Source organism: Andrographis paniculata, unplaced genomic scaffold (assembly GCF_009805555.1).
Source record: "Andrographis paniculata isolate CXL003 unplaced genomic scaffold, ASM980555v1 Contig43END, whole genome shotgun sequence".
Taxonomy (NCBI): domain Eukaryota; kingdom Viridiplantae; phylum Streptophyta; class Magnoliopsida; order Lamiales; family Acanthaceae; genus Andrographis; species Andrographis paniculata.
Window position 1 is genome coordinate 1,063,043 of NW_026137577.1, and position 15,748 is coordinate 1,078,790.

The following is a 15,748-nucleotide window of genomic DNA, read 5'->3' on the forward strand; positions in this document are numbered from 1 at the left end:
AAACAAAACAAATCTATTCTTTTGAACGAGAGAGTATAATCTATATTTTATATATAGTAATAATATCTTTTAACAACATACATTTCTCTCCCTTTACTTTTTCTTTTTAAATATCGTATCGTATATATATAATATTTGGCGACGAAAGTGATTCACCACGTGTCACACCATGGTTTCCTTTCCTTTGGTTTTTTTTTTTTAATTAATTTCTTGTGGTACATACAGTTTTTTTTTTTTTTATTTAATTTCTTTTTTTCCCCTCTTCTTTTATCACGATTCATTTCCCAGACAACCTTATCATTTCGTAACTTGATTTCTTAGACCGCCGCCGCACAGCCCTACACTTTCGCAATCATAATCTCCGACCACAAAATCTCTGCCGCACCGCCACACTCCGCCGATTGGGTTGCGCCATGTGGTCACTACCTCCCGTCGACACCCCGCACCAACACCGAATTGTGGAAAAATAGGAAACGATTACGCTAATTGAAAGGTTATTTGTATTATCTTCTACCTAATTTTCGAAGTTCTTCTGTTATTTTGTTGTTGTTGTGAATGCGTTCAAACTCTCTATTTACTGCTCCACATTTGTGCTTTCATATTCATCATATTATTGAGAAAATGTATCAGGTGGGATGTCGACCTTATAAATTACTTATTGTTTTTAAGTGCAATTACTGCTCCATATTTGTGCTTTCATGTTGATCAGATTGTTGGAAAGAATTATCAGATATTTTTAACTGTTTATCTTCGATAGGGGTTTAAAACCAGCACGTTATGATGAATTTTTGTATATCAAATCATTAAGGTAGTTGTAAAGATCTAATCAATAACCTTGATCAGAATGTTGAAAAGAATTATCAGGTATTTTTAATTGCTTATCTTCAATAGGGGTTTAAAACCAACACTTTAGGATTAATTTTTGTATATCAAATCATTAAGGTAAAGTATGAAGGAAATACTGAGGTAACTTATTTGGTCATCATCATATTGCTAACTTGAGTTGTTTGCCCCTTTTGACACATCTCATTGTTGAATTATCATATGTTGTGAAGTATTTTTTAAGCTAAGGTTTTATGTAATGGTTTTTAGGCAATTGGTGAGGACTACTCTGTTCAACCCGAGGAAAGGAGGCCCGTCCGTGCCCTCCTTGATGTTGGCCTTTTGAGAACCACAACTGGAAACCGTATTTTTGGTGCACTGAAGGTATATTATAGCTTTGTTAATGCTAAACCCATTTGATGTTGTAGACTTGAATAAGTAGTAAAAAATCTTATTTCTTAGATATTTTCGTGCAGTTGAATGGCTATGGAATATGTTAAAGGAAACTGTCCATGTTGAAGTATTATACTTTGAAGTTAAAATATGTTGTGGGATTGGTAATCTTTGTCTTAGTTCTTTTCTGTTCTGTGAGAGTCTTCTCTTGAGGGTGATTTTTAGAGGGGCGAAGAGTTACTCGGTGTAAAATTCACAGTTCATGTCATCTTTTAGTTTCATTACAAAAGTTTTTTAAATAATATTGCTTGCATTGAATAATATGGTGACACTACAATTCACCTTTTGTTGTCAGCTTTAGTTTTATTTTGGGTGAATATATGATACTTAATTATCTCCACGTGTGTGTAATTGCCTTTATATGATGAACTTTCAATATCTCATATCTTCTTCTTAAAATACTATTTGTATATGCGAAAAATTTCTTTATTTGCTTTATTTGTTTTCTTGATTTGTTGTTTGAACAGAGGGCTACATCAAATGAATTTGATGTGTTGAATATTTCTCACCTCATTTTTTAGTTATGTATGCAATTTGGTTCTCATTGCTGTTCAATACAATAAACATATTATTTTAGATAAAATTATGGTTATACTTTGATATACTTGATAGAGCATTTGAAAACCTATGAAAACTATGATCTATATAGTTGCTCACTTCATTGCTACCAAATTGAATATGTTTAATAAATTTTTAAATTTGTAATGAGTTCTTATTTTACAGATGGATACGGCACGAGCCTTTAAGAAAATTGCTCGATTAAAAAGAAGAAGAGAGATGCGTGTGAAGGAATATAATACAAGTAGAAATGCTGGGCTGAGAAATATTATTGAAATATCGAAAAACAATATTACAGGCTTTGTGAAGCTTGCAATATTCAAACTGAAGCTTTTGTTTCTAACATCGTTCAAAAAACACGAACAGAAACTCTTCATGAACAGTTGGATACAAGTACTTCTATTTCAGAAGAATCTACTTTATGAGGTATAAAGTTGAAATTTATATAATATACTTTCATATAATATCAAAATGTTAATAATATTAATTTATTTTTACAAATTTATATTATTTAATATATATATATATATGTATATTAATTTTGTGATTATTATCATTCAATTGATTCTATTGCAAATATATAGGTATTTCTCAACCGAATGTAGGTTTATATTTGCTTGTTGAATCATCGCAACTACATTCTGTGCGTGTCGACAAAGGTATTAATTATGTAATAATATTCTAATTTATTGTTGTTGATATTAACGTATAATATTATTTTAATTTATAAAATTTAATTGTTTTATATTCCGCAGAGTACTAAATTCCATTTATTCTTTTTTATTTTAAATATAGAATTAGTAATTTTTTTTATTTTTTTATTTTTTTTTGTTATTTGAAATAGGTAGTTCTGAAAGTGGTGATGATACAATTGTATCAAGTACTTTTCCAAAACTCAACTCTAATATGGAGGAATCTAATCTTGCGAACATTCCAAGTTATGAAAACAGAGGTAAACTTTTTTTTTCGATTAATTTTTTTTATATATAATATAATTATTATCTTTTTTTTTTATCAGAAAAGATAATTATTATCTTTTAATTATATATTTAGTCCATTTGCATAAGTCCACATCATATATTTTTTTCCGCCACATTAACAAAAAATACATATTTTTTATTTTTTAAAATTAAATTTTAACAAAAATATATTAATATATATCATCGTGTAGAGAATAAAATTATATTGAAATAAAAATATAATATATATTTATTAATAAATAAAATTAACATTTATTATATATATAATATATATACATATTTACACAATTTAACAAGATATGCATTTACTTATATATAAAAAATAATAGATGTATCAGTTATACCACGTTTCCTAAGACAACCTGCAACTCGAAGATTGTTACTCGGTGAACGAGATAACATATGTCGCCATTGTGGTGCATTTATGTGGTTCGAGGAGAAAGTTCTTAAAAGTCGTAAAGAATTCCCAAACTTCAGTTTGTGTTGTCAAAGCGGAAAGATACGGCTGCCTTTGCTACCACTTTCACCTTCTTACCTACACAATCTGTTGGGAAGTCGGCTTTTTATGAAAAATATAAGATCTTTGAATTCGATCTTTAGTTTCACTTCTACTTGTGGTAAAATAGATAAATCAGTTCAAGATGGAATAGGAGTATATTGTTTCCGTATTTCTGGAGAAAATTATCACCGAATAGGTTCTCTTTTGCCGACTTATGATGATACCTATAAGTTTGTGCAATTATATATTTGTGATACGGAAAATGAAGTAGAAAACCAATTGAATGCTCTCTGAAAGAGGGATTTCAGTTCAGAATTATGCTCAATAGTCGAAGGGTTAAAGTTAATGTTGGATGATTTGAATCCATATGTAAAAATATTTCGTTCCGCAAGAGACGCGCTAAGGCACAATGAGAGCATAAATCTCCGTATACGTATTTTGCATGATCGAAGTGGTACACAATATACAATGCCCACAACAAATGAAATTGTTGCTTTAATCTGTGGAGAACCAAGTGAGGATATTCAAAGTCGAGATATCATTGTCTGCAAAAACGATGGATACTTGAAGCGTATTAATGAAACACATCCTTCTTATACACCATTACAGTTTCCATTGCTTTTTCCTTATGGAATTGATGGATGGAGAGTTGCAATTCCGTGCAATTCAACTTCTAAACAAGTTACCATAAGAGAATTTTGGGCATATCGTTTTAAACATAGAGAATTTGAAGGTACAACTATATTGTAGCGGGGACGCCTATTTAACCAACTTGCAGTAGATTGTTATGCTGCAATTGAACAACAACGTTTGAACTACTTGAAGACACATTAAAATAAATTACGTTCAGATCTATACCAAGGTCTTGAAGATGCCGTTGTAGCTGGAGATACAGATGCCAGTACTTTAGGAATGCGAATTATTCTACCATCATCTTTCACAGGAAGTGCAAGAAATATGATATAACATTATCAAGATGCTTTAGCCATGCAGAGCAATTGGACCTCCTGATTTTATCATAACATTCACCTGCAATCCAAAATGGCCAAAAATTTTAAATGACTTGCAGTTGCTTCCTAATAAAAAACCTGAAGATCGTCCCGATATTCTGGCAAGAGTGTTTCGAATGAAACTGAAACAAATTGTACAATTATTTAAGAAACAAATGTTCTTCGGAAAGACATTTGCAGGTATCTTGTACTAAAAAATTATAAATACAAGTTTAAATGTGAACAATAGTTTCTAACTTTTTATATGTTTAACAGATGTTGAAGTTATTGAATTTCAAAAACGAGGATTACCGCATGCACATATGACAATAACATTGGCATGTGAATTCAAGCCAATTACTACAGAAGACATAGACCGTTACATATGCGCTGAAATACCAGACAAGAATATTGATCCACTGGCAATGATACGGTAACAAGAAATATGATTCATGGTCCTTGTGGAATTTACAATCCAAAATCTCCATGTATGATGGATGGAAGATGCAGTAAACATTATCCAAAAAGTTTCTTCTCACACACCAGTATTGATAAAGATGGATTTGTTTCCTACAGACGTAGATATGATCCGTCAAATACAATTTTAATAAATGGCATAGAAATAGATAATCGCTGGATTGTTCTGTACAACCGTGACCTGTTGGTGTTGTACAATGCTCATATAAATGTAGAGAAATGTGCATCTGCTAAGTTAATGAAGTACATGTATAAGTATATGTGCAAAGGACCAGACCGTGCAACCATCGTGTTAGAGCAAAATATGGAGGAAAACAGACTAACTGGACAAAAAGCAAAACCAGTGGATGAAATCAAACAATATATTGACTGTCGTTATGTGTCAGCAATAGAAGCTTGCTGGAGAATATTTTAATTTGAATTGCAAAAACACTCTCCGCCAGTTGAGGGACTGCAATACCACCTACCAAACCAACAGTTTGTCACATTCAACTACAGAGACAATTTGCCAAATGTTCTCAATCGTTGTGGAATTCGAGATACAATGTTGACCAAATTGTTTGAAGCTAACAAAAAAAAACATCGATGCAAAGAGATTAACATACGTCGATTTCATCAGTGAATGGGTATGGAATAAAAAGAACAAAAAATGGACTATAAGAAAACGTGGGAGAAGCATAGGGAGATTGCCATATGCCCATCCGAATTCTGGAAAAAAATATTATTTACGGATGTTGCTTTATATAGTCTGTGGAGCTGAGAACTACGAAGATATTCGTACATTTAATGGAAATATATATGCAACATTCAAAGAGGCATGTGCGGCACGTGGCCTACTTGATGATGATAATGAATATCACGAGGCATTAGGTGAAGCTACGACCTGGGCTTCATCACCAGCATTGCGCGATATGTTTGCAACTATGCTTATGTTTTCTGAAATCACAAATCCTATTCGTTTGTGGGAAGCACATTGGAAATCTATGGTCGACGACTTCACATATCATTTCAAAAGAGAATCGCGAACTAATATTATTCTTTCTGAAATACTTCTAAAGGATTGGTGTCTGCGGGAAATAGAGACGATACTAATGAAAAATGGAAGAACTCTTAGAGATTTTCCGTCTATGCCACATCCATCAGCTGCATCTTATGCATTTCCCTCGAACAGATTGATACATGAAGAACTCGATTATAATGTAAAACAAGAAGAGAAAACGTTCCATTCTTTTTTTCATGGAATGAATGAGGATCAACGCCACATATATAATGTCATAATGAATGCTCACGAGAAAAATTGCGGTGGATTTTTCTTTATCAATGGTGGATGAGGAACGGGTAAAACGTATTTGTATAAAACATTAATCGCAAAGTTCCGATCTGAACAAAAAATTGTCCTTTCAGTGGCATCCTCTGGCATTGCAGCTTTATTACTACCAGGAGGTCGGACAACACACTCACGTTTCAAGATACCGTTCGAATTGCATGAAGTATCGCATTGTTCTGTTACTGTCAACTCAAACCTGGCAAAGCTAATTAAAGAAAGTTCATTAATAATATGGGATGAAGCACCAATGGCACATCGCTATTGCTTTGAAACAGTTAGTAGAACGCTTCAAGACATAATGAAAAGTTCGTCGAACTATACTTCCGATAAGCTTTTTGGTGGCAAGTTATGTGTCTTGGGCGGTGATTTCCGACAAATCCTACCGGTTATAACAAAAGGCAGACGTGAAGCCATTGTCGCTGCTTCATTATCAAATTCACCTCTTTGGAGCAAGTGCATAATATTGCATCTGAAAAAAAAAATATTAGACTAATGTCGTTGGATGGAACAAGACGATCAGATCATGAACTGCAAAACTTCGCAAATTGGATAAATAAGGTTGGAGAGGGGAAAACCAAATTCTTGCGTTTTGATGATGATACTGAATCTGATTGGATTGAAATCCCTTCAGCATTTCTGATAAATGAAAATCGAAATGGTATCCACTCCTTAATAAGCGAAACATATCCAGAATTAAAAGAACGGTACACAGATACTACTTACTTAATGGAGAGGGTCATCTTAGTGCCAAAGAATGCAGATGCAGATCAAATCAACTCAATGATGTTATCCATGCTGCCAGGCGAACCACGACAATACTATAGTGCTGATAGCATAATCCCGAGGGAAGCGCAATATACAAATGAAAATATACATCAGGTAGAGTTGCTGAATACTATAAATATTTCAGGTTTCTCAAACCATTGTTTGGAATTGAAAGAAGAAGCACCAGTAATCCATCTTCGGAATATCAACCAATCTTTGGGCCTATGCAATGGAACTCGACTTACAATACTGAAGTTGGGCAACAAAGTTTTGTCGGCACGGATTATGAACGGTTCACATAAGGGGAAAGACGTGCTAATACCACGCATTGTATTCACAACAAGTGCAAGTCAAACATTCGTTCAAATGAAAAGAAGACAATTCCCGGTTAAATTGGCGTTTGCAATGACGATTAATAAAAGTCAAGGACAAACACTTGAAAACGTTGGACTGTACTTTCCAAACCTTGTATTTTGCCATGGGATGCTATATGTTGCACTATCAAGAGTCACACATCCAAGAGGGTTAAAAATACTCATTCATAATAAAGATGGTGTACCAGCAAATGCTACTAGAAATATAGTATATTCAGAAGTACTCGCTTCTCTAATAACGTAAGAGTTATTTTCTATTACAATTTATTCAAATAATAATGCAAAGAATTTTTTTTAGTCTTATTCATAAAATAATTATGTCGTTATTTATAATAGTATATTGCTATAATGCATTTTTTATTTCTCCATATAAATTTACAGGCCGTACAGGTGAAGAATATTCAGATATTGCGAGTTTGACTCCCGAGTGCTATGATGCTACTATAAAAGCACGATTGATTCGATTGGTGGACACACGATTTCCAAGATCGAATATTCGAATTTTGAAGCTTTTATTCATTGACGCCTATGCAAGTATTCATTAATCTTATTCGAAAAACATAAATTACATATCATATATTATTTGTAATGTTTCTATAGTAATAGAATAAGTGAGATTATTTTATATATTTTGCAGGGATTCATACTACAAGGCGTGGTACACGAAATGAACATTCCTATTCTACTTCCAAAACTTCACGAAGGCAACGTGTACAGTATTCATAAAATGAAGGTAATCATTGTTGACAACAAACACAAAATAGTACCCCATTCATTCCAGTTATTGCTGCATCAAGACACAATTATTGAACAAACGGTTGATCAGAATGGTATCTTCCCAAAAGATTTTGTTAATATTATCTCCTTAAAGGATCTGAAATCTTACGTAGATATGGAGGATCAATTGATTGGTAAGTTTTACTTATAATATATACTAGATATATATATATATATATCATTGTTATTTACTTTTGTAGATGATTCTTTCGTGTTTAAAGATGGCCACAATACGCGCGGAGTTATACTTCTGGATAAAAGGTAACGACGTTAATTCTTATTACATTATATGTTTATTTATACTATTCAAATACAAATTCAATAAACAAATAAATAAATAAACTAATTATACCTTATGCATTAATAAGTCTAACAGAAGTTCCAGTAATTTTGAAAGGAAATCTAGCCATAACTAATGAGGATAAATTGAAAGTAGCGATGAAGGAAGAAACGACGTTACTGGCCTGTGGTGCCCTGGTGATATCAGTTGAAGGTACATTGCAAAATTATAAAATGATTATCATATTAAATATTGTATTTTTTTTTAGTATATGACTAATTACATAGTATTCATTTTGAACGGGTCCAATTGTTATATAGGTTCACGCGCAATCGCTCTGCACAAAAAAAAAAAAGTGGAATTCATTAGGTCGAGGATATTTTCGATGCCAGAATTATTGAACATAGCAAATTCCGAAAGAATTAACATCGCTAATTTGCGATATCAAAATGTGGTACGCATACTGTATTATTTAAATATACGCATAAATCATTTTTTTAATTGTGAATGAAATTGAACAAAAACTGTACAGGTGAAATTTTATCGTGTGCTTGCACGCATTAAACGAGTCGATGGGGGGAAAGTATGTAATATTTTATTCGATCCATCATTATATCCAATCCCCTTAGAAATATACAACAGTACCGGAACACTGGCATTAAAATTGAAATATGCTCACCTAAATTTCATGTTCCGACTAGATCTTCCCTTCGTGCGCAACTTTATGCGACAGGTACTATAAATTCATTAATAACTTCATTTACATTTAACATGTTTTCAATTCTTTATTTATATATATATATATTTGTAGAGAAACGGAAAAGCAAATTTTAAAGAGTATTTGAGCACATTTATTGATCGTGCTTATATATTTATACTTCCAGTGACGCCTATATTTGATAGACCAGGTTCACAATCTCCGGTATATCGTATATTATACGTTGATTGGTGTGAGAAATGTGCTCATGTGTTTATCAGATCTTCGTGATGTAAATTATTATATTTACTAATCTTTTTATAATAATTATAAACTTGAGTTATTGGGTTATTGTTGAATTACTTTTTTGTTATTTATTTATTTGTTATTATTGTTGTTTCTTTTTCACATTAAATCGGTTACCAAATCTTTGAATTGAAATTTAAAATTTTTGGGATGACTCAAATTATAATGTGAAAAACAGGATCTAATTAGTTTAAAGTATAAAAATACATATTATCCATTACAATTAATTTTGTAACCCTCGAGATATAAGTAATTAAGTATGTATAATGAAAGCATAACTTTTTTATGCTAAAAAAGTAGATGATTGTGACAAATTGCACGACTAATTTATATATTTGTTATTTTTGGTAACAAACAGTTAATTTTAACAATATAATAATTTTAAATATTAAATATATATTTAATGTAATGTATTTTTCATAAAAATTAACAAAATTAACAAAATAATTAATAATGTAATGTATTTTTCAAAATAATGTAATAGCGCGGCTACCCACTAGTGTGTATATATATATATATAAAGTCAAATTAAATGATTAAATGAAGTCATTAAAATTATTTTGTCCTATTCTATTTAAATTTAAAAACGTCTGAAAAAAAGTGCCAACAGTTTTATATTACCAATTGAATTAACACCAATTATTCACATAATTATATTAATTATTTCAATAATTTTGTTAAAATATTTATTTATATATATAATTTAGTTTTATATATTTTTATTATATAATTATTTTGTTTTATTTATTTATATGATTATGCTTAAAATATATTGTGTAAATGATTTTGATTTATATGATTATTTTACTATTTATGCTTAAAAATACTTGTTTGATGGTGGGGCGAATTGTCACCATGAAGTCCTGGGTCAAATCGCGATTCCCATATCATAACAATAATAATAATAATAAATAAATCAAAATTTAAATTAAAAAAAAAAAAACAGACATAATAATATAATAAGATATTTATTAATATTTTTATATTATTAATTCATTCATTACATTATTAACATACTGTAGAATAAATAAATAATTTTATTTATACATCAAAATTGATCATTTCTTCTCTTTCAATATTTATATATTTAGAGACATATTTTTTTTAAGGCAAAATTATCATGACTCCCAGGTTTCTAAACTCAATGTAAATCTCTCATTTACTTTAAAAATTGCATGACGACATTTTATACTTTTAAAAATGTTGCATGAAACCACTCTGTGGTTTCGAAACTTAGCATAAATCCCCACTTTACTTTTAAAAATTGCATGACCCTTATACTTTCAAAAATATTGCATGAAACTCCCATGCCATGCAAAACATATAGATAGTAAATCATCTTTTTATCACATGAAAAAAGTTTCATAGTGGTGGAGTTTTACGCAACATTTTTTAAAGTATAAGAGGGTACCATGCAATTTTTAAAATATAGAGAAATTTAACGCTGAATTTTTTGAAACCACATGGGAGTTATAAACAATTTTACCTTTTTTTTTTATCCAAAAAAAAATAAAAATACATGTGAGCATAATTGTTTTCCTTTTTTATTGATCTAGCATTCTCACATAATACCCATATGTTATTTAAGTTAATTGCATATATATAATCTTAGTATAATTCAATAAAAGAACTTACTGGTAAATAAAAAATTTCATCAATATTAGTTTTCAAATAATATAAACAATTCACCAAATCCAAATTTAGATTTAGATTGTATAAATTTCACAAATATTTGTAAAAATCCAACAATTAAATTTTCATTAACAGATATTTTCAATTTTAATACTCCCTCCGTCCCATAAGTAAATATCCATTTGCTTTTTTCACGTAGTTTTAAAAATTTTAGTATTATATTGGAATATAGTAGGAATAAAATAGAAATGACTAAAATAACCTTATTAGTACGTGTGATATAAATGTAATGGCATTTGTGTAATATATCGTAAGTTGTAAGGGTATTTGTAATGTTAGGTAGATAGTACAATTATTACAAAAAGAAAATGGATACTTCGTAACGAAACTGACTAAAATGAAAAAATGAATACTTTGTTATGGGAAGGAGAGAATATAAAAAGTCAATTAATTAAGAATAAAACTATAGTGCCAAGGAGATATATTAAATCATCTAATATTATAGTATATATATTTTTATTAAAATCCAAAATTCAAATAAATACTTTTAATAGTATATATTGAGTATACAATTATATAAATATATTAATAAATAATACTAATATATATAAACATCACGAACTAAAAATACTATATCCGAAATCATATAAAACGAATTTGGATCCGAAAACAACCTTGGGTCCATAAAAAGTTCCAAATTTGAGAAAATTACAATTTCGATTCAATTATAATTTTCAATTTTTAATTTTAATTAACTGAAAAACTCAAACTAAAAATAAAATAAAATTTTATATTAATAAATGATATTTTCTCCATCCATTAATAAACTTCTCACTTTTACAATTCTAATCTATCCAAATCAAAAACTTAAGTAAAAGTAATTTTCAACTGTATCAAAATATTCTTACTTTTTATCCTTTTTCACTACTGTTATTTTAATATTACAAATAAAATAGACATTACACTATATATCTATACAATATTAATTTACGTATAAAATTCAAATAGAAAGCTTACATACGGACCAAATGAGTATATATTATAATTTTAAATATTAATATATATTAATAAACTAAACAGAGCAAACTAAATAAAGTCTGGTTTGTTAAACCCAAACCGGTCTTTCAATTTTAAATTTTATAAATCGAAAATCGATCAAAAGTTAAAATTCAAACCAAATCAACCGAATGCACGCCCTTCTTCAAAGCCTACTTTCAGTTCAATTTTTTTACCACTTCTAAAAACACTCCAATATGCGAAGGAACATATCCTCAGCAGCTTATGCAGAAAAAAACAATTCAAAAACATACCAAACATTTGAAGAAAGTCAGACACTCGGCGTAACCAAGACAAATTTCAGGGAAAATTGCAAAAATACATCCCACACATATACCCATATCCTACTCTACGTGTTTGCAAAAACCGCTATTTCTATCATTTGGACACCATGATCGCGCCTGGTGTGAACGTCGTGCCCGGCAAAAGCAAAATGACAGAAATAGTGACTTTTGTAAATATGCAATATATTTTGCCAACAAGATAAATACATAACAAAAATAATAATGGGTATACGTGTGGGATATTTTTTTGTAATTTAGTAGTCATTCGAAACAAGAAAAGTCATACCTGGATAAGGGAAAAATCAAGTCAATACTTAAACAGAAGAAGTTCCTCAATTGCTCCGAGTAGCCCGGACCGACGACCGATTTCAGAGTGAGGCCTGAAACTTTGAAGCACATTGCAATCACTCTTAATAAACATCGAACTGATTTCAACAACATCATTCACAGTAGCTACACGAGCTATAAAACATACCAGAATTGAGACCTCGGAAACCTCTTTAATCCAAATTCGAACAATGAACAGATAACAGCAATGCCAACACTACTTACTTCCTAAATATATCATCAGTGACTACAATAGGTGTAAAGAAACGTGGGAAATCGAGATAATTATCCGAATCCAAGAATTCCGTATATCTAAAAACGTTCCCTCTGTTTTTTTCCAATGATCTGAAGTGTTTCTTGGTTGTTTCTTTCAAACAAAGAAACAACTTCTGTGATCCAGGGACAAAAACACGGCAAGAATTGATTCTTAAATGTAGGCTCGAATAAAAATACGATTCACAGAAATATACAATGCTGAATCCCTGAGGTAAAGAAGCTTCACCGCGGTGCGATAGAAACAGTAAAGTCGGTAAGCACTCCCATCCTCTCCGACCAGTTCTGCGATTCCAAGAACATCTGAGAAATCTGAATTACAACCTTACCCATATCGGGCCTTCTATCTGGCTCATCCTCCACACAATCCAATGCCAACCGAACCAATTTTTCCACAACCTCCACCGGGTACGAATCTCTCAATCGCCTATCCACCCACTGCCTAACCCCGGCATCACCACCCTCCACTGCCGCCCTTGCTGTGTCCACCACCGACGTTCTCACATAGGCGCCCGAGTCTTCATTAATTTTGTAAGACAATGGCTCCATCCCCGACAACAATTCAAGAATCACCACCCCGAATGCGAACACATCACATTTTTGAGTTACAATACCGCTTCTTTGGAACTCCGGGGCCATATACCCTCTTGTCCCCTCGAACTTATTGATCTTACTGTTTGATCGGATCAACTGTTTAGAGTCCTCTGGATTGTCTCTTATTACCTCGCCGCAGAGCTCGGAGGTTCCGAAATGGCATATCCTTGCATTCAGGGCAGGTTCGATGATTATAATGCTACTGCTCTTTATATGGTTGTGCACAAATTCAAACCCTAATCCTGTTGAATTGTGGACATAATCCAAACCGTGAGATATATCCAAAGCAATCTGAATTCGAGACATCCATTTAACTAAAACTGTGAAGCTAGGGTTCTTAGCATTTCTCAAGCAATTAGCAAGACTAGCACCAGGAACATGCTCATAAACCAGATAAATGTAACCATCGGAAATCGAAGCGCCTTTCAATTTTACCAAGCTGGAATGGTGGCTACGGCAGATGAGCGAGAGGCGATCGACGAGCTGCGAGGTGTCCATTTGGCGGCGGAATTTCCGCTGGAAGATGACCACGTCCTGATTCTGGATGCTGCACCGCCACGCGGTGGAGGACGACGAGGAGGAGTAGGGTTTAAGCGTGAAATTGCGCGTCGCCGCCGAGATCTCCCTGAAATTGTACACGTACGGCTGCTCCGGAAGAATTGAATCGCGGAAGCTGTTGAGCGATGCGAGGCCGGAGCCAGAGGTTTTCCAGGAATCTACGTAGAAGCTGGAGGTGGAGGCGGTGCTAGGGATCGCGAAATTGTCGGAGCCGGTCGAGTAGGATGGATTGGAGGTGGAATTCATCTGCGATTTCTTCGATTTCCTCGACGAGGAAGACGAAGTCGGACGCGGAGAAGGGTGATTCGTTGGTTCAACTACTGGCTGATTCGTCATCTTCTTTTTGCGTGGTTTGCACATGGAGAAGAACATCAAAGGAAAGGCGGCGTAGCGAATGGATCAGCAGCCGGAAAAGCGGCATGCGGCGGCGGCGACACGCCGGAGTGCAGAGAGAGAGAGAGAGAGAGAGGGTTGAGTGTTTTTTAATTTGGGATTAATAAGTAGCGTCGCTTTCAAATTTATAGGGCGTGTGTGTTTATTTGTGGTTTATCTTTTGGTCGTATTTGACATTTAAATCCACGTCATCTTTGAGGACGACCCATGGGATCAATTCCTATTTCCTCCTCCTCAGGCCGACCACGACCGTCCGCCCCGCCACGCACGGCGGTGCGACGAGCACCGGAGCCCACTAGAGATGCCCAAAACTGCCAAATTGAATGGTTGTCAAGCCAATTTTAGAGCATTTGTTATCTGAGGTTGCGTCCTTTCGTGGTTTTACTGTAGATTTTTACAATTAATATTATATTAAGTAATTATTTTTTTTATATTATATTCTAATTTTATTTTACGTTTAAAATATCACATCAACTTCTATTTATATCTCATCAACCTTCGTTTATATCGTGTCAAACAACTATTTAAATTTAATTTTTTACTATTAAAAAATTGAAATCCAAAATCTAAACCTCACAAACAAACGCACCCTAAGTCTTTTTACAGTTTTTCTTATCTCTCCGTGTCTACCGTATTTTCACATCAATATTGAAATTACTTCTACGTCAATATTCAAATTACTTTTTTTACTACCTGATGTAGCATCATCACCACCATCTCATTACTTTATAATTTTATAAATTCATAATATTTATTTATTTTTATATTTTTTTATTGTTTAGTAATATATAAATCATTTGTATGATATAATATTATATTTTAATTTAGAAATATTAATTTATATAAATTATAATAATATTATATAATATTTATAATTATTTTGAAATATTAAAATGATTTGAATTTATGAAATTAATGATTTTTAAAAACGTGAATAATTGAAATAAATTTGGATTAATACATTATTCGAAAAAATTTATTTTCAACATTTTTTAAAAAAACTAGTTAAAGAAAGATTAATATGAAAATCTAAAAAAACAATAAATGTTGAAATTGAATATATATATAATATAGTATAATTAAAGAATATGTAGATGAACGTGATATTTTAAAATAAATTTGACTTGTATTTATATAAATAATTATGATAATTTAAATTGTAAACGTTTTAATTTCAAAATTTTGATAATAATTAATTAAATAATATTTTTTTGCGATTTTGATTAGAAATAATGAGTTCTTCATGAAAGTAATAATTGTGTATTAATTGTATTTCTTAGTAGTTGTAATAAAAGTTATTATAATATAAATAATATGACTGTAACAT

General features: G+C 31.6%; 2 protein-coding genes across 4 annotated transcripts; one reads left to right on the forward strand and one right to left on the reverse strand.

The window, feature by feature from the left end:
- The first annotated feature begins 299 nt into the window (after positions 1-299).
- Positions 300-9,332, forward strand: LOC127251301 (uncharacterized). The gene is made up of 12 exons (XM_051274957.1): positions 300-493; positions 1,093-1,206; positions 1,999-2,259; positions 2,418-2,492; positions 2,678-2,785; positions 7,626-7,774; positions 7,882-7,977; positions 8,222-8,282; positions 8,419-8,514; positions 8,622-8,755; positions 8,834-9,034; positions 9,113-9,332. The coding sequence occupies exons 5-12, from the start codon at positions 2,740-2,742 to the stop codon at positions 9,287-9,289; spliced, it is 960 nt and encodes a 319-aa protein (XP_051130914.1). The 5' UTR covers positions 300-493; positions 1,093-1,206; positions 1,999-2,259; positions 2,418-2,492; positions 2,678-2,739; the 3' UTR covers positions 9,290-9,332.
- On the reverse strand, positions 8,276-14,514 carry LOC127251300 (lysM domain receptor-like kinase 3). 3 transcript variants are annotated; one of them, XM_051274956.1, is made up of 3 exons: positions 12,752-14,514; positions 12,563-12,656; positions 8,276-8,638 (listed from the first exon to the last, which is right to left on the reverse strand). In XM_051274956.1, exon 1 carries the CDS (start codon positions 14,398-14,400, stop codon positions 13,102-13,104), a length of 1,299 nt encoding a protein of 432 aa, XP_051130913.1. In that variant the 5' UTR covers positions 14,401-14,514; the 3' UTR covers positions 8,276-8,638; positions 12,563-12,656; positions 12,752-13,101. The 3 variants fall into 3 exon arrangements, with proteins under 3 accessions (XP_051130913.1, XP_051130912.1, XP_051130911.1); XM_051274955.1 differs by having other exon boundaries at positions 12,563-12,662; XM_051274954.1 differs by lacking the exon at positions 8,276-8,638 and having other exon boundaries at positions 12,032-12,662.
- Positions 14,515-15,748: the final 1,234 nt, after the last annotated feature.

Bases quoted from the DNA above. Each gene is read 5' to 3' on its own strand.
- LOC127251300 (XM_051274956.1), bottom strand. From the start codon at position 14,400: ATGTTCTTCTCCATGTGCAAACCACGCAAAAAGAAGATGACGAATCAG.
- LOC127251301 (XM_051274957.1), top strand. From the start codon at position 2,740: ATGGAGGAATCTAATCTTGCGAACATTCCAAGTTATGAAAACAGAG. The intron at 8,283-8,418 runs GTAACGACGTTA...TAATTTTGAAAG, and splicing joins GTTATACTTCTGGATAAAAG to GAAATCTAGCCATAACTAAT. The intron at 8,515-8,621 runs GTACATTGCAAA...ATTGTTATATAG, and splicing joins CCTGGTGATATCAGTTGAAG to GTTCACGCGCAATCGCTCTG.